General features: G+C 43.3%; 1 protein-coding gene across 2 annotated transcripts in view; it reads left to right on the top strand.

Moving 5' to 3' along the window:
- The window catches only part of SUFU (suppressor of fused homolog (Drosophila)), an 88,955-nt gene that overhangs the window by 16,172 nt on the left and 53,122 nt on the right, over positions 1-19,661 (top strand). For both annotated transcript variants that reach the window (XM_004680482.2, XM_012723892.1), the window contains exon 3: positions 8,109-8,245. In XM_004680482.2, coding sequence (XP_004680539.1) covers positions 8,109-8,245 — 137 coding nt within the window. The remainder of the gene's footprint in view (positions 1-8,108; positions 8,246-19,661) is intronic.

Below are 19,661 nucleotides of genomic sequence, written 5' to 3'. Positions count from 1 at the left end.
GAGAATATGAGTTTGTGGTGACTCCTCAAAGAGATGTAATTCATTGGATTCTCCCCCCTTTACTAACATATTAGTAATAAAAAAGAGCCCTTTTCAAAGATCCCTTTCTTTCCCCTAAAATAAATGGGCTACCATTTAAGGCATGTGCAACTTTTTGTCATATATAAGAACCATGTTCTTGAGTTCTTACTCCTAGAACCTCCTTTGCCTGCAATGAGAAGACCTATCAAGATGTTTTTAATTTTACAGCGCTGACCTCCCTGTGATACCTGGGGGGCACTTGGGACCTTTCTTCTAGCCTCCTAGGAGTTCCTTACTCTGATCTCGGACCTTTCAACAAGAAGCCAGGAGCTTAGCAGCCATGCTAGTGGGGAGGGGCGACTGCTAGAGAATGGGGCCTGGTCCAAGTGTTCCCCCAGAGGGTCAGGTTGACTGACTGCACTGTTTGCTGTCAAGGATTTGACTCCTTAAATCTTTCCAAAAAGTTTGCTTGGAAAAATGTAGTGAAAGCGGACTGAGACACCATCGCTTGCTTCAATCCCTTCTTCTGTTTTAGCTTTTCCAATATATTTGGTTGCGGACAGGCTGGATTCCTGCCCTCTTGGAGCCACTGTGGCAGTTTTTTTGTTTTGTAAGCAAGAGTATTGCACAGAAGAAGGCCCAAGGAAGGCAGTTAATTGAGTAGAGAGTGTTTGGGGCTGGAGCACTGAAGAAACCTTGCTGTTGTGGATCCCTTGTTCATGCTAGTTCTGTGGCTGGAAGGGAGCAGTGTCCACAGCATCCGTGGATACTTCTCTGCTCAGAGCCAACCCATTGACTTTTCCCATCTCACTTGAATGGGTAGAAACCAAAGGTCCGAGCCACCAAAGTCCTTCAACCCACCGTGTCCTGCTGCCCTCCTCCTCCTTCACTCTGTTCTTCCCACTCTTAATCCTCTTGTTCCTTCAAAGTGCCGGGCACTCACCTACCTCAGGGCCTTAGCATTTGCTGTCCTTGTGCCTAGAAAGATCTAGCCCCAGAAAGCTCCTTGCCTGCTCCTTGTTTCCGTAGGTTTTTCCTCAAATAATCGCCTCTCAGTGAAGCCTCACCTGACCCTTTATTTAAAATGGCGTATTGGGGTAAAGCACAGCACTCTAAAGCTATCTGCAGTCACTGCAGCACGAGTTCGATCCCTGGCCAGGGAGCCGACCCACATGGCCTGGCAGACCTCTCCTGACCTGCCCTCAACATCTGACTGTTCTGCTCCCCACTCTGTCTCTGTCTCTGTCTCTCTCACCCCCTGCACCTCTGGCCTGCACTCTAGCTCTTATGTGATAAATAAGTTAATCTTTAAAATAAAATAAATAAAATAAAATGGGCCCTCCCTAGTGGCAGCACTGAAGAGCTATAGTCGCTTCAGTGCAAGGTCGATCCCCTCCTGCCCCGGAGGTGACTCCATGGTGCAGCAGAGACCTCTCCTGATCTGCCTGCTGCTCCCCTCAGCAGTGTACTTCATCGTTCTCCCTGTTCTGCTCCCCGCTCTCTCTGGTGAATCCTCTCAAGGCCCCTGCACCTCTGGCCTCCACCCCAGTTCTATGTGCATAAATAAATAAAATCTTTTAAAAAATTGGTAATCTGCCTCCCCTCCATGGTGTACCATCTCTTTTTCCTGCTTAGTTTTCTTTTCCTCCTCTTCCTCCATACCCCTCCCCCTGCCTAAGATATAATGTACTTTACTTATTTACCTTGTTTGTTGTTGATCTCCCCTAATGTGTTTTGTACATTGATGTTTGGACTTTATTAGGGTGGAAGAGTACCCCCAACAACTCCAGAGTGTTGGTACTTGATAATGCCATAATCATTTATGTGTTCATAAGTGTCTGGTGCTCTCTTGATGCTGAGGGTGGCTTGGGATCATGGCAGACAAGGTTTCTATTCTCATGCATTCTATAATCTTATAGAAGAATTATGTAAAAGTAAATATAATTTTAGGTAGCACATGTTGAAAATAAAGCTAGGATGATGTGCTGGAAAGTACTAAGGTAGAAGTAGGGTGGGTAGGAAGGGTGTACTTAATAGATAGTGATGGCATTCCTGAAGATATAACATTTGATCAACTATTTCATATTTCTCCACAATCGGTGCTTGCTGGAGTTGTACAGTGCTCAGGTATCTCAATCATGTGAAGATAGTAGGTAGTGGAAATAGTGGTGCAAAGTCCCTGGGATAGGAAGGGCCTTAAGGTGTTCAAGGACGTGAAAGAAGGCTGTTATGTCTTGGTAAAGGAGGAGGGCAATGGAGCAAGATGACTTTGGAGAGTTTGAAGACAATGTAAATAGTGTTACTGTCAATAAACTACTTGATGAGTGAGGCAAAGGGATGATGTGAGGGGATGCAGAATTGGGAAGCACCAAGTGTAAAGGCAGGAGAACGGAATTGAGTTTTTATTTCCTTAAAAAGGAAACAGCACAAAAATGGCTCAAAGCAAATGTGATTAAAATGAGTTTGACCTTGATAGTGACTGAGAGGAATGATTATTGCTTTAGTTTTTTTAAAGATTTATGTATGTATGTGTGTATGTATGTATGTATGGGGAGTGAGATGATTTACCAGAGAGAGTGGGGAGCAGAACAGGCAGGTCTACTGAAATACACTGCTGAGGGGAGCAGCGGGCGAGACAGGAGAGGTCTGCTGCGCCATGTGGGTCAGCTCCCTGGCCGGGGATTGAACTCGTGTTGCAGTGGCTGTGGATAACTTCATAGTGCTGAGACTTAACCCCTTGTGCCACCAGGGAGGCCCTATGTTTAATTTTTTTGAGGAACCACCATACTGTTTCACAGCAGCTGAACTATTTTACATTTCTGCCACCAATGTGCAAGAGTTGCAATTCATGACCACTTTTAAAACAGTTACTTATATTTTTATTCTGTAATTAGCAGCTAACAAAGGAGACCATGAAGTGGGGTTCTGAATAAACTTCTTATTCCTCTACATCCTCAGAGGTGGAAACTCCTCCTGGTCTCAAAGCCCAGAGAGGAGTCATCCTGCGTTCAGGGTTCTCATTTGTAATGACTGGAATGTCACCACACAATGCGCCAGAACTTGTTACTCCTACTTTTGTTTTTTTAAAGTCATGCACCATGTGGCCTTTTGTGACTGGCTGCTTTCTTGTAGAGTATGCTGTAATGCTTGCAGAGTGCTAGTAGTTTCTTAACATTTATTTGTTGTTTTTTAGCTTCTAAAAGTTGTTCTCATAACAACTCTGAAATCATTACTGTTGTTATTAACATTTTACAGATGATCCACAGAAAAGTTACATGTCTTTCCTGAGGTTACATAGCACTAAGAAAATGGGGCATGGAATCAAGCGGCCTTTAGTCTTAGCTCCACTGCTGGCTTGTTGTGTGATTTGCAGAATGTTACTTAGGCTTTCTCAAGTATCTTTTTCATGTGAGTTAAATGAAGATAACAGTGGTTGAGTACTAGAGTTGCTGAAGAACTAAATGCTGTGACACTTTTTGATGTGTGATGGATCTGCTGCCTAGATGCAGATTGTCATGAAAACCTTTCCCTCTCGAGGCTGACCCCTTGGGTACAATAGAAAATGTAAAGACCAAGATTCAGATAAGGAGAGAATTCCTTCTGATCAGCAAGGACTTATCTTTGTTGGCAAGCCACTGGAAGATGGACAGCTTTTGTCAGAAAGAGTCCACTCTTCATTTTGTCTTGAGACCGCATGGTAATGCTAAGGCAAGGAAGAAGTCTACTGTCAAGGAAGATAAGCCTAAGAGAAAGACAGTTAAATTGGCTGTCCTGAAGTATTATAAATGGACGAGAGTGGGAATAGCAGTCACCTGCATTGGGAGTCCCCCGTCATTTTTATGGCCTGCTGCTCTGACAGACATTGTTGTGGCAAAAGTTGTCTGACCTGTGTTTCAACAAACCAGAAGACCAGTAACTGTATTTATTAATAAAAGATAGGAACTAAGAACACAATTAAACCATATGACAATGACCTGAGAACGTGTTTAATCCAAGACCTCAGACTTAAAGTAGTTGTTCCCTTTACCTTAGAAGTCATAAATAGTCAGCTGGGAAGGCCTGGCTTACTTGGCCTGGGTGACCCCGGTTCCCCTAGCATTTAGGTGTCCCTAAGAAGACATCTTTTTCTTTCTTAAGCTGTAGTTCACATACCATGAAATTCACCCTTTTAAAATGTATAATTAGGCCCTCCCTGGTGGCGCATTGGGTTAAAGCCAGCACTAAGAAGCTTAAGCCAATTCTGCATGAGTTCGATTCCGCCTCCCCCGGAGGTGACCACATGGCGTGGCAGACCTCTCCTGACCTGCCCGCTGCTCCCCTCAGCAGTGTACTTTGTAGATCTGCCTGTTCTGCTCCCCACTCTGTCTCTGGTGAATCCTCTCACCCTCCGCATCTCTGGCCTGTACCCCAGTTCTATATGAATAAATAAATAAATCTTTAAAAAAATGTATAATTAAGTGGCAGTGGCTTTTACTTTACTAGCAAGTTTGTACAGCTGTCACCAGTATTTAGTTTCAGAAAATTTCTGTCACCCCAAAAAGAAATGCTACTCATTTTCCCATTCTTTTCTTCCCTGCCTCCTGGCAACTACTGATCCACTTACTGACTTTCTGTCTCTATGGGTTTATCTATTATGCACATTTCATATAAAAGGAATCATATGTATGTGGCCCTTTTGTCTGGCTTTATTTACTTAGCATAATGCTTTCAGGGTTCATCCATGTTGTACTAGCAGTATGCTACTCTTTTTTATTACCAAATAATATTCCATTATGCGTTTTGTTTACCCATTCGTCCATTCATGACATTTGGGTGGCTTTCCACTTTTTGGTGATTACCCATAATGTTACATTAGTGTATTTGTTTCTGTGTAAACCTATATTTTATTTCTCTCAGTAATATAGGGTGGAATTGCTGGGTCATATGGTATGGTTAAGTATTTGGTGAACTGTCAAACTGTTTTCCAAAGCAGCTCTATCATTTTCCCACCATGTATGAATGTTCAAATCTCAAACCTCATTGTGGTTTGAATTTCCCTAATTACTAATAGTGTTGATGCCAACTTTTAGTTTAATTTTTTCTGCCTGCTGTTGTTTCCTCCAGGAAGTCTCTCCTGGGTTGCTGTTCATTTTCTGCTTGGAGTTATCAGTCTTTCTGGCCTCTTAGAGGTTTGATTGGTATTTTCTTAGGTGTTTTAGTGGAGACCTTTGGGCATGTTGCTGTGGTCAGGCAACTGCTTAGGATTCAGAGCATATGTTCTTGTTGGCAGATCTGATGCTGCTTTGAGGTTGGCACAGTCCATGCCATAGGCTCATCAAACCACTGGGACAAAGGCAGTCTCTTCCCAGATACCTCACTGAAGAATTTTCAGAAGCCATCTCATACATCCTTCTGCAGCAAGATGTTTGTAATCCCTCACTCCCACCCTACAAGACTGGGGAGAATTTGTAATATATTCTTTAAAAATCCTGGTCTCTATTTTAGCAGCCTCTTATATTAGAAAAATTCTTTGCTCTGACCCAGATCCCACCTTTCACAACACATGCCAGTTTCCTCTCATGCTTTCCTTTCTCAGGGGATGAGAGGATGCTCTCCCTAGGAGTAGCATCATCCTCTGGTTGGACAAAATCACATTGGTTGGAGAAGCCCCCAGATAGAAAGTTTGGAGCACACCAGGCCCTTCTGCAGAACTTGAAAACCTTGTCACTTGGCTATTGGCTAGGCCCTCTGCTTTTTTTTTTTTTTTTTTAAAGATCTTCTGATAGGCTCCAGGTTTTGTGTTTACCCTGAGCCTGGGCCACTCCAAACTCATGTTTCAGAGTTTAGAGGCTGTGTCCAGCCAGCCTGGTGGGTGGTAATCAAACGCAGGTGGAGACCATCTGGCTGGGCCTGTCCCTCCCACCCAGCCGAGTGAGGGCTGGCCTGCCCACCACCGAGCCGGCCCCAAAGCACCCCGAGTGGAGGCAGATGGCGTACACATGCATGTGCGTGCATGCACACCCGTGCGCTTGTGTGCGTGTGTGCCGCCCTCTTAGAAAGATGGTGCTGCTGGAAAGCCTGTGACTTCCCTTTCTGCATCTGAGCTTACTCCCTGTTGCACAACCAAGGAACGTGTTCCTTTTAGTCTTTTTCAAGTTTTTGCGGTTAGAAATCATGTATTTTTCTTGGCCCAAGATGAAAGCCCTGGAGCAGTGGTATAATGTGTTTTACAAAGCTGCCTCTAATTGGCGACTGCTTGAAATCTTCCCTTTGCCCTACTGACCCATCTCCCTTTGTAGACATCTAACTCCCAGCCATTCCTGTGTTTCCCCAGGTTATTACACCCCGCTCAAGCCAGCAGCCTCTGGGGAGTAGCTCTTCCAACCTTAGTTTGCTCAGGTATTCCCTCAGCCGCTCTGCAGAGGGGCAGTTCAGCAAGGAAAAGTAGCCTGTACTGTGTCCTGCCAAGCATCTTCTTCTAGCATGCCCTTCCCCTCCCCCGAGTTCTAGGTGGTGTGTACCCTCAAAATGGAGTTTGATGGCCTCTGTGGTGTCCTAGCGGTTAAGTCTCAGCACTTACCACCTACCTCTACGCCATGACTTCGATTCCCGGCCAGGGAACCGATCCCACATATGGCGCAGCAGACATCTCCTGTCTGCCTCCTGCTCTTCCAGCAGTGTGTTTCAGGGAGTCTACCTATTTTGTTCCCCACTTTGCCTCTTGTGAGTTCTCTCACCCCCTGCACCTCTGTCTTACATCCTGGTTCTTCTAAATACAAAAAAGAAAAAAAATGAAGTTTGCTTTCCACATTGCTAGATAGCTAGAGGAAAACCAAGCCATGGATATCTTCCTTAAGTATAATAGTGTACGACCATGAAAACTTCCAGGGTTCCTTTTTGGCCTTTAGAGAAATGAGCTTCTCAGAAACATCTCCACTGCCGCAAGTGCAGAAGTGCTGGGCACGCTGGCAAGGCTGGGGCTGGTGTCAGAGCTTCTGAGACTTTGGGTCACTCTCCTGGCCTGACCTCTTTGGGGTGATGATGAAGGAAAGGTACCATATAGAAGTCAAGGGCTGGGCATCGACTGCATCACCATCCTTTCAGAATTCTCCCCTCTTACCGACTGTTCAGTAGCTTGGCTCACAAGGGAGAGTTGGCTGTCATCTTAGTTTATGGTTTGTATTTGTATGCTGAGGAATTTACATGTGTATAATCATTGTGGCTCATGTTTGTACAAGATATAATTACTAAAAATTATACATGAACACACTTTAACTTTTAACCATTTCCATACTGGCAAGCCTCCTTTATCTCTCTGGGTGCATCCCTTACTTGAGGAGGCATGTCCCCCCACCCAAGTCTTGCTCTCCAGTGCACATCATTTCCCCTCTCTGGCACAAGTTCATTTCAGGGACTTTCTGGAGATGCAGGACTTCTGAGCGTTTCCCAGCTGGCGGGGAGGCAGGCCTTCCTTCTTTGCTTTGTAGTCTCTGAGATGAGCATGACCACAGAGACTGCAACTTCATTCTGGGCCACGTGTGGATGGCCTTACCTCACACTGGTTGTTAGTTTTCAGGAAGAACATATGTTTGATAAATATTCACGAGGTGCAGGGTTTCAAGAACACGTCCTCCCAGACTGAGTCTGGGGGCCAGCCAACCTAGCTGAGAGGATTGTATTCTTGTGGTGCAGGTGGGAGTCTTATTCACACAGAACAGATTGTAGGACATTAGCAAGCTAAACAGGTGCTTATTACACTTGAAGGAATGAGATACATGAATAGAGAAGATTTTCAGTAATGCAGCTGTAATCATACAAGAAGAAATGATCCAGAACCATAAAGTGTGGAAATGAATTCACAGTGAGTGCCACCAGGGGAGTTTGATTGGGCGAAGGTCATACACAGGTACATAGCTGATAGGAGGGCAAGGTAGTTTTTTGTTCTTCACAGGCAGTGAACACCTTTCTTCCCCTCAAGGCTCACACTCTGGGAGATTCCTCTGAATAGGGGGCTTGGATACTGATGTCCCCCTCAAAAGGAGAAAACTTTCAAAACTATTTTTCCTAAGGTAGTTGAACTAAAAACATTTGCTTTTTGTTCGTTTCAGATTTACAGGAACAGATGGACCTAGTGGTTTTGGCTTTGAGTTAACATTTCGTCTGAAGAGAGAAACAGGGGAGTCTGCCCCCCCAACGTGGCCAGCAGAGCTAATGCAGGGCTTGGCCAGATACGTGTTCCAGTCAGGTAAGAGCCCCAGGAGCTGGCTGGTGTGGTGGTCCTTTTGCCATGAGCCCGGTTGGCTTTGGGAACTCCCAGGTACAGTTTGATGTTTGTGATGTCACCTATCCTATGACACCCTATTTATACCATGTGGGGGTGCTTTTTTTGCTTGGGATTCCTGAGTAGAAAGCTCTCTTGGGCCATGGAAGAGAAGGAGCTGTCAGTGTGCCCTCCCGCAGCTGCTGGAGTCCCACCACTGTTGTCGTACCTGAGCCCTGGGCGGTCTGCAGCCAGACCCGCCCTTTCTCTGTCTGCCGTTTCTCCTGTAACTAGTGTGCTGTTCTTATTCCCAGCTGCCAGTGACCTAGCCTTTTCTGTTTCCAGGGCCATAAGCACACGTTAGTATTAGCTAAGGCTTGGGTTATGAGTAGAGGGTGGGACAAAGAGAGACAAAAAATTGCCAGAAACTTGTTTTTTTCACAGTGTAAAGGAGAAGCTAGAATCAGTGAAGGCCTTGACAGTAAGAAATAGTGTTTCGAGTTGGATGATTTGAGAGATGAGTAATCATTCAAATGATCCTGTATTCCCGGTGCCCTTGGGGACCTAATGTGAACCCTGAAGTGTGGAGGCTTTGTGCTGAAGAATAGGTTTTCTTACAGTGTTGGCTCAGCCTGCTTGTTGTCCTCCCATTGGATGAAACGGAGCAAAAGTTTTTTTATTCTAACAGTTTATTTTTACATCATTTTGTGTCTTTTTCCATCTCAGTGGACTTCCCATCACTAATTCACCTGTGTGCCATCACCATAGTCCTGTGCACTCCCCCCACCATTTTTGATCTCATTCCCCACTCCACCGCCATAAAATGTCTCTGGTATATAGTTGTTCATTATTATATTTTTTCCCCCTGGTCCTTTATGCTCCTCCTAGGAGTGAAACCATCTGGTATTTTTCTTTTTCATTCTGACTTATTTCACTAAGCATGATCCCTTCCCGCTCCACCCATGTTGCTGCAAAAGGCTTGAGTTTATCTTTCTTGATCACTGAGTGATATTCCATTGTGTGTGTGTACCACATCTTTTTTTTTTTTAAAGATTTATTTATTCATATAGAACTGGGGTATAGGCCAGATATGCGGAGGGTGAGAGGATTCACCAGAGACAGAGTGGGGTACAGAACAGGCAGATCAACGAAGTACACTGCTGAGGGGAGCAGCGGGCGGGTCAGGAGAGGTCTGCCACGCCATGTGGTCACCTCCCGGGCAGGCAGGAATCGAACTCATGCGGAAGTGGCTTTAGCTTCTTAGTGCAGTGCTTTAATCCGCTGCGCCACCAGGGAGGGCCGTACCACATCTTTTTAATCCAGTCATCTACTTTTGGGAATTTGGGGGTTGATTCCATGTCTTTCCTATTGTAAATAAGAAATGGAGCAAAATTTAACATGTTATATGGAAGTTTTCATATCATCTGAGGTTTTAATGTGGCTGATTGCTTAAACATTTTCCAGGTTTTATTTCTTTGAATTGGTAAGTAGCATTTAAATGAAGGCCTCACTTTTATCCAGTTCTTTTGCTCTTTGATTGCCAGTGGTAAGGGCAGAGCAGCATCCTGGCCAGGGTCCCTCACAGTGTGATCCTTGGATCATCTGCAGTAGAAGGACCTGCCAACATAGAGTCCTGGGCTCACAAGAGATCCCTGCCTCAGAATCCCTGGGGGTGAGCCTTTCATTTGCTTCTGGTAGAGACTGAATTTGGAGAGCCATAGATTTGGCAGTTCTCTTAAGTAATGTGACGTTTTCAACTTGAGCGTGAACGTAATAGATCCTTTAGGTTGAGCTCCTCTACCCTCATTCCAGAACCCTAGAAGTAAGTTGTTAATAGGATAGCTGTCATGTGAAGGGACTGATCCTTACCTACCATCTACTATCACGTGTCCTATATTCCCTCTTGGAGGCTAAGTAAGCGTTCTCAGATCTGATTGCTCATGAGATCCTGTGGGAGCTTGGCAACATACTGACTCCCAGGCCCCCAGCAGGACACCAGTTCAGTTGACCAGAGGTGTGACAGAGCATCTTTGTCCCTTGACCAGTTTCAAGGGAGAGGCATCTGGCCTGGGGGTAGTATTTGGGCTGTAAAGGCCAGATGACCAGGAAAAAGTAGCACTTGTAGGGGCAGGAGAAGCAGGCCTTTAAAGCAGTTGGCCTGTGTGATCTGGTAGCATCTTAATGTGGTTTGCGGTGTTCTTTAACAGTGCTAGGAGTCTGCCGCCTCACTTCTGTCTCCAGGTCTCCCTTCTTGAGATGCCTAAAATTAACACTGATATGAACTACCTTTGGGAAAATAGACCTAATTTGATCTGCTATAGGAAATGGTATTCTGAAGACTAGGCAACCTCTTGTTTGTAGATAGGTAACTCCCTGCCCACTGCTTAAACCTTGCATCCATGTTTGTTTCCATTTATTGTACCTACTCAAGTGGATAGAGATCAGAGAGATGTAAAACAGGTGTTATGAATCATCTGTCACTTGGAGCCAAGAAGATGAACTTCTGAAATAGTTACGATGTTACAGTGCTGAAACTCTAAAGCAAGTGATTGGAAAAATAGGACTTGATTAGTAGTAAGGGTTCCTTTCACCCACACAGTAAAAACATCACCAGTGATAGTTTTGAAACACTAACGTGATCACTGATTCAGGCAGATTATCAGCTGAAACTGAAAGCAGTAGATAAAAAGATTGTTGGGGAAGAAGATATTCACAAGGCTTCAAAAAATTCCTCCACAGATTATTCATCTGTTATAAAGAGAAAAAGAATACCTGTATACAATGAAAAGGTTTCCGTGACAGCACCTTAACCAAATGATCAAAAATAGTAATACTAACAATTATGAATCGCCCATGTATTGCAGTGTAAATCTAACATATCCATTGTGTAGTACTTCTCAAAAAATGTTTCACCTGAATTGAATCATAAGACAAATCTAGACAATTGCTTGGATGCTTAAAAAATGTGCTATCACCATAGTCCAGTGCACTCCTCCCACCTCAAACCCATTTTTGATCCCATTCCCCACTCCACCCCCTATATAGTTGTTCATTATTATTATTATTATTTTCTCCCTGGTCCTTTATACTCCTGCTATGAGTGAAACCATCCTGTATTTTCCTTGAGAAAAAGGTCATTTTTAGGGTAGTTGGAGAAATATAGATACAGGCTTTATATTAGATAGTAGTATTCTACAATTGTGCAATTTGTTGGTGTGATGCAGTATTATGTCATGTAGGATAATGTCCTTTTTCTTAGCTGTATTCTGAGTGTCTGTTGAGTGAGCCCACAGTCCTCATTGCGCTGCTGGCCTGTCTTATGATGTCTCTCATGGGACCACTATCATTTGTGCGTGAGGGTCACATCCGGTGTTTTGCGACTGTGACCAGATGACTGTACTCCTACAAACATCCTACTTGATTTTCTGTTTTCCATAAGATTGTACTACTTAAAAACTGAAAGAAGCTGACATTAAATTGTTTTTGGAACATGACAGGGGATCATAGTAAATAAATAATGGGGAAACGATGAAAAGTATGTAGTAATGGATTTAAGATGGAGACCGTCTGGGCATTTGATGTTGGTCATGGTGTGATATATAAGTAGCTAAAATGAGACGCTGTTTACCTGAAACCTATAAAGTGTTGTAAATTTATGTTACTGTAATAGAAAAGTAAAAAAGAATAGCAGGCCATGGGTATGGGCATAAGTGGTGAGAACAAGCACTAAGAGGTAACATTTAGTAGTGTGTTCTGCGTGCCCGCATGATTGTGAGTTTTATTTCAACATGCCTTAGGGCCCTGTGAGTGGACACTGTGTTGTATCTCCTTTACAGTTGTCGAGGGACAGGGAGATGAAGTAGCATCTGCAGGATCAAATATCTAGTACTTCCAAAGACATGAATTTAACTCTGATCGTGGAGCGCTTTTTTTTTTTTTTTTTTTTTAAACAAAGAGTTATTTATTTGTGTCTACAGAACTGGGGTATAGGCCAGAGATTTGGGTGTGTGTGAGAGGATTTACGAGGGTTAGAGTGGGGAGCAGAACAGGCAGGTGGGTGAAGTACACTGCTGAGCAGAGCAGTGGGTGGGTCAGGAGAGGTCTACTGTGCCATGTGGGCCAGCAACTTGGTCGGGGATAGAACTCGTGCTGCAGTGGTGCTGAGCTTTGAACCCTTGCACCACCAGGGAGGGCCCTTCTTTTTATTCGTTTTTGAAGATTTACTTATTTATGCATACAAGAACTGGGGTGTAGGCCAGAGGTGTGTGTGGGGTGAGAAGATTCACCAGAAGCAAAGTGGGGATCAGACCAGGTGGATCTACTGAAATACACTTTTGAGGGGAGCAATGGGTGAGAAAGGAGAGGTCTGCTGTGCCATGTGGGTCCATTCCCTTAGCCAGGGATTGAACTCATGCCACAGTGGCTAGTAATATCTTGATAGCGCTGAGATTTTAACCCCTGTGCCACAAAAGAGGTCCCTCAATCCTATTCTAAAAGCAATACAACCCATGCAGGTTAGTAGGATTTGAGTAAATCGTTTTTAGAAGGTGAAGAATCTGTAGAGTGTGAATAATTGCCCCTGACCATAATTGCTTTTGTAAAATTGGGTGTAGGTCTGTCAAGATTACTCAAAAAATTTTTTTTCTCCTGTGTAAAATCTTGTGACATAAAGGCATTGTTCTACCCCATGTGGTTATAGTCTATAGGACTACACATACGCTTTTTTACAGAACATGTGTTTTATGTGTACACAGATATACCTACATTATAACTAGCAGTATAATTCTGTTCGATGGTCTTGCCTCACCTGGCTGTCAACTGTAAGTGCCATGACTTATATGGGGCACCTCACCCATATGCATGTGAGAACATGCTGAGCAGTGTCATCAAGTAAGTGGAATGCTTAGACCTGTTTTTCTGGGTTTAAATAGCATGTACAGTTTTACCTTCCAGGCTTGGAAATAGCAACAGAGTATTGGAAAGCAAAGGAAAGAATGAGGAGATTGTAGGTAGTGGTAATGCCCACTCCCAGGTGTGTGGTTGTGTGAGGCTGCTTTTATTTATTTTTTTTTAAAGATTTATTTATTTGTGCATACAGAACTGGGGTACAGGCCAGAGATGTGGGGTGATGAGAGGATTCACCAGAGACAGAGTGGGGAGCAGAACAGGCAGATAGACAAAGTACACTGCTGAGGGGAGCAGCGGGCAGGTCAGGAGAGGTCTGCTGCGCCATGTGATCACCTCCAGGGCTGGGGATTGATCTCACACTGAAGTGGCTGTGGCTTGCTTGCAGTGCTGCGTCCTAGCCTGCTCTGAAGGATGACTCCGACAGGTCCTGTAACTGAGTCCCGACCAGCTGGAGGTTACCATTTGGTTGTTTTTTTGTTTGTTTGTTTGTTTTTTAGAGGCGGGAAGCTGAGCTGTAGAGAAACAGAAGGGGAAGTGAGAGAGGCCTGGTAAAGAAGAGTATCCAGAGAAGGTAAAGGATTCAAGATGTTAGTTGGGATGCTTCTAGTTATAAGAAAATAACAGAAACCCAATTCAAACTACCTGAAACAATAAGAAACTTTTATTGGTTCAGGTAACTGAGACATTCAGGATTTCAGGCATGGCTTGATCCATACGTTCTAACCAGTCCTCAAGGGCTCTATCTCATGTGCTAGTCTTGTGGTACGGACTGACTTTTCCCATGTGCCAGGAAAGGGGAGTGCCACGAATCATAGCTGCAGCTTTTCTCAGTTGGTAGTCTCAGCAGGCAGAAAGCATTTTAATTTCTAACATTGCCGCATCAGTCCTGGGGAAGGATTCAGGTGAGTTCTACCTGAGTAGCATGACCATCCTGGTTTGTGGTGTTAGAGTGCTGGGATTCATGTTCAAAGTTCTCCTCCTTCCTTACTTGCAACTACAGGTGTTGGGAGTGTGCATGATGACGTGGTCCCCTTCTGTTCTGTCTACTTCTTCTTCTTCTTTTTTTTTTTTTTTTTTAAGATTTATTTATTTTTGCATACAGAACTGGGGCACAGGCCAGAGGTTCAGGGGATAAGATTCACTAGAGTCAGAATGGGGAGTAGAATAGGCAGGTCTATGAAGTACACCACTAAGGGGAGCAGTGGGCAGGTCAGGAGAAGTCTGCCATGCCATGTGGGTCACCTCCCTGGCCAGGGATCAGACTCATGCTGTAGTTAGTGGTTGTAGTAGCTTCATAGTGCTGTGCTTTAGCCCATTGTACCACCAGGAAGGGCCCTGTCCTGTCTTCCTATACCCACACAACAGAGTACCCTGCCTAAATCAGCCTGTCCATGCAGCAAGACGCCTGGAACATGAGGCGGTGTCAGGGCTGGTTGCCATCTGTTCCAACAATATTAAAGACCTGAGTAATTTCTAACATTCTGCTCTGCCTTTTTCAGCACTTTGGCTTATCTTTTTGAACTAATTTCCTCACAGTAAAACAGATAGTTGTCATAACGCCTCGCATCCTAGAATCACACTTAATAGAATCTGTTAGCAGTAAAAGAGATTTTCTGTCCTATGACTCTTAGAGACCAATCACACCTCCACAGATTGGTTCAGTGATCTTCCATTCCCTCACAGTGGCTACTCTTATGTCAGGAAAGTGAGACAACCACATTTTGGCTTACTGATCAATATTTACCTCCTAGGGATAGAACTGGGCTCTTGGCCATGAAGTGGGAATAGAATTGGGGCTCCTTTCAAATGGAGAATGGCAGCCAAGTGTCCAGAATAGTATCGGCACTCCTACCCAGGAAGCCCTCACCCCCCTCAGTCCTAAAACCTTGAACAGAATGCTGGGCCAGTACAAAAGGGTCATGTTGAAACAGAATATTCCAGTCATGAGAACAGGGTGGCTGTCACTGTTTTACCTGCTCTGGCAGATTTAGAACGAAATCCCAATGCAGCCCACGGCATGAATCATTTGGAAAATTCTACAGTAAATATATCAGCAATTTCACAAAATAGACATTTCAACTTTGTTCACTCCTACTTGCAGCTAGTTTCTCTTATTTCCTTATTCCTTCTTAATTTTATGATCAGATTATTACTTCTTTTCAGATTGCCAGTGACTGCCCCCCTTCCCCCTCCCCCCCACACTCTGGGTTTCATTAGAAAGAAACTATTCCCCCGACTCAGCAGGGCTTCATTTCTGAGTTGTGCTTTAGAATTCTGCCGGACAGGCAGTCTGCTCTCAATTCTGCCATTGGTAGGCCTTAACCACAAATTCCAAGGCAATTTCACTTGAGTTTTTAGGAGAAACATGGGCCTCCAACCTTGTAACTGACACTGTGGAAATTCAAGTGCCTTTGCTTGCTGCTGTTTAATAGTAACTTCATGATGTGCTGAGTTGGCTTAGTTTGCAGGGAGACGCAGCACTGCTGGAGCATCCTCAGCCATCAGAGCTCATGGCTGATTGAATGCGTACTGACAGGTCCATGCCAACAGAGATTTTTTTGTTTGTTTTACATTTTCTTTCCCCATCTTTGAAAGGAATAATTGCTCATCATGAAAACTGAAACATAGAAATAAATATATAATACGGAAAGTGAAAACCATAATTCATTCTTCTGGTGAGAAAACTGCTGGTGTTCATATTTCCAGATTTTCTTTTTAATACATGTATCTATGTATAAGTATCATAGTTTTATAAAAATGGGCCATGGTGCCTCCCTGGTGGCCTAGGGTTAAATCTCAGCTCTACCACTTTGAAGGCCCACCACAACAGCTTGAGTTCAATTCCCAGCCAAAGAACTAATTCACATGGCTCAGCAGACCTTTTCTGTTTGGCCCACTGCTCCCCTTAGCAGTGTATTTCACTAGATCTACCTATTCTGCTTCCCACTCTGTCTCTGATGAATACCCTTAGTCCCCCAAACCCCACCCATACTTCTGCCTACACCCCAGTTCTTCTATGTAAAAATCAATAATAAATCTTCCTTAAAAACGGGCCAGGCTGGGCCCTCCCTGGTGGTGCAGCGGGTTAAAGCACAGCACTGAGAATCCAAAGCCACTTCCGCATGAGTTCGATTCCCGCCTGCCCCGGAGGTGACCACATGGTGTGGCAGATCTCTCCTGACCCGCCCGCTGCTCCCCTCAGCAGTGTACTTCGTCGATCTGCCTGTTCTGTACCCCACTCTGTCTCTGGTGAAGCCTCTCACCGCCCCTGAGCCTCTGGCCTGTACCCCAGTTCTGTACGCACAAATAAATAAATCTTAAAAAAAAAAAAAAAAAGGGCCAGGCTTTTCAGCTTGCTTTTTTTGTTTGTTTGTTTGTTTGTTTTACTAATTACCCCTTGGACACCTTTCCTTGTCAGAATGTTCCACCTAATTGTCCTTTTTAGATGTACTATACCTTATTAGATGTAGAATTAGATATACTATACTTTATTAGATATATGATTAGATGTCCTTTAATCAGTCTCCTGTTGTTGGGCATTTGAATGATTTCCAGTTTTGGTCCATACCACAAACCTGCAAAAAAACATCCTCGCTACATGTGTTTGCACTTTTGCCTAAGTATTTCTGTGGGATAAATTCCTAGAAGTAGGATTGTTAGGTTAAGAGTAAAAACCATTTACCCACTAATAGCCATTGTAGAGGAATGGTGATTATGATACTATTGTGATCATTCAGTGCATGTTGTAATTGCTTTTAAACAACAGAATGATTGTTATATAAGATCATTTTTATAGTAACAGAACGGTAAGTTTCTGAGTCTTGAGATTGGTCATTTTCTTTGGTTACTTGACCTAAGATTGTTAATGCATGTTAAACGTCATACATTTAGGGCTAAGAAAGAGCATGTGGCCCTCCCTGGTGGCGCAGCAGGTTAAAGCACACTAAGCTAAAGCCACTTCAGCATGAATTTGATCCCCGCCTACTCCAGAGGTGACCCACATGGCGCGGCTGACCTCTCCTGACCCATCCGCTGCTCCCCCTTAGCAGTGTACTTTGTCTATCTGCCTGTTCTGCTGCCCATTCTATCTCTGGTGACTCCTCTCACCACCCCTGGACCTCTGGCCTGTATCCCAGCTCTGTATACATAAATAAATAAATCTTAAAAAGTAAAGCATGTGCAGAAGCTCTTCAGTTTGATGTAGTCCCAGTTGTTTATCCTTGCTTTGGGTGATGTATCTTTAAAGATGTTACTGAGGTGTATGTCGTATAGTGTTTTACCAATATTTTCTTCTATATATTTTATGATTTCAGGTCTTATGTCTAGGTCTTTCATCTATTTTGAGTTGGTTTTTGTGTTTGGTGCAAGGTAGTAATCTGGCTTTATTTTTTTTTTTTTGCATGTAGCAGCCTTGCTTTCCCAGCACCATTTGTTGAACAAACTTTCTTTGCTGCATTGCATATTCTTTGCTCCTTTGTCAAAGATTTGCTGTCCTTAAAACTGGATTTATATCTGGGTTTTCTATTTGATTCCATTGGTCTGTATGTCTGTTCTTGTTCCAGTACCATGCAGTTTTAATTATTATGGCTTTATAGTATGGTTTGAAGTCTGGGCGTGTGATACCTTCAGTCCCTTCTTTCTTAGTCAGAAGAGCATTGGATAGTCAAGATTTTTGTGGCTTCATATGAATTTCATCAGTATTTTTTCTATTTCTTTGGAAAATGTCATTGAAATTTTTATAGGAACAGCATTGAGTCTATAAATTGCTTTTGGTAGGATGGTCATTTTAATAATGTTAATTCTTCTCTTTCCATTTCTTTATGTCTTCTTCTATTTCTTTTAACAGTATTTTAAAATTTTCGTTGTAGAGGTCCTTCACCTCTTTTGTTAGGTTTATTCCCAAGTATTTGATCTTTTTTGTTTCAGTTATGTAGGGAATGGTTTTCTTGATTTCTTCTTCTTCAGAGTGATTGTATATAGGAAGGCTATTGATTTTCATGTGTTGATTTTGTATCCTGCTGCTTTACAAAACTGGTTTATTATTTTGATAAGTTTTCTGTGGAGTTTTGGGATTCTACAGCAAAAGAGACACTACATAAAACAGACACCCCATTGATTGGGAGGAAAAATTTCACACATAATATAAATGATAGGCCCTCCCTTGTGGCGCAGTGGGTTAAAGCACAGCACTGAGAAGCTAAAGCCACTTCCGCATGAGTTTGATTCCCTCCTGCCCTAGAGGTGACCACATGGCGTGGCAGACCTCTCCTGACCCGCCCGCTGCTCCCCTCAGCAGTGTACTTTGTTGATCTGCCTGTTCTGCTCCCCACTCTGTCTCTGGTGAAGCCTCTCACTGCCCCTGAGCCTCTGGCCTGTACCCCAGCTCTGTATGCACAAATAAATAAATCTTTATAAAAAAATAATATAAATGATAAAGGACTGATTATAAAGATATACAAAGAGCTGATGAAACTCAACAAATATAAAGTGAACAGCCCCATCAAAAGAGGGCAGAAGAGCTACAAAGATACTTTTCCAAAGAGGAAATGCAGATGGCCAACAGGCATTTGTAGTAAGGGAAATGCAAAACCACAATGAGAGATCACTTCACACAAGTGAGAATGGCACATATTAGAAAAACAAGCAACAATAAATGTTGGTGAGGGGGTGGAGAAAAAGGAATTCTCCTATGCTGTTGGTGGGAATTCAAACTATTGCAACCACCATGGAAAACTGTGTGGAGGTTTCTCAAACTGCTAAAAGTGGAGCTTTCATATGATCCAGTAATTCCACTCCTACCCAAAGGACACAAAAACAATAATTCAAAAGGACACCTGCACCCCTATGTATTGCTACCCTGTTTACAATAGGGAAGATGTAGAATCTACCTAAATGCCCAAAACAGATGACTGGATCAAGAGGATGTGGTATATATTACAGCAGAATATTACTCAGCAGTCAAAAAAGATAAACACATGCCATTTGCAGCAACTGGGATGGAACTGGAAAAGATCATGCTTAGTGAAATAACCCAGAAAGAAAAAGAAAAATGCCAGATGGTTTCATTCATACCAGGAGTATCAAGGATCGGGGGGTGGGGGGAATATATATATATATATATATACATATATACATATATACACACACACACATATATATACATATATATATATATATATAGTACTTTTAATAAAGTAAAAACTAACAACTGTAAACCAGAGACATTCTGTGGGGGAGGTGAGGGGAACATGATCAAAACTGGGCTGGGAAGAGTGCATGGGACTATGGTGATGGCACACAGGTAAAGTGGTAGTGGGAAGTCCACGGGATTACAACTAAGATGAAAAAATGTACAAAATGAAGAATAATGCAAAATATATATATATATATAAAACTAAAAAAAAGAGAGAGCATGTAGTGGTACAGTGTCTCATACAGGTTAGTGTTAGCACAGGAATACATCTATCTTTTGTCCTTTCTTTTGAGTTAGATG

This window comes from Condylura cristata, unplaced genomic scaffold, assembly GCF_000260355.1.
Source record: "Condylura cristata isolate star-nosed mole 26May11 unplaced genomic scaffold, ConCri1.0 scaffold00011, whole genome shotgun sequence".
NCBI classification, from domain to species: domain Eukaryota; kingdom Metazoa; phylum Chordata; class Mammalia; order Eulipotyphla; family Talpidae; genus Condylura; species Condylura cristata.
Note: the sequence above shows the minus strand (reverse complement) of the source record. Positions and strands in the feature narration are given on the sequence as shown.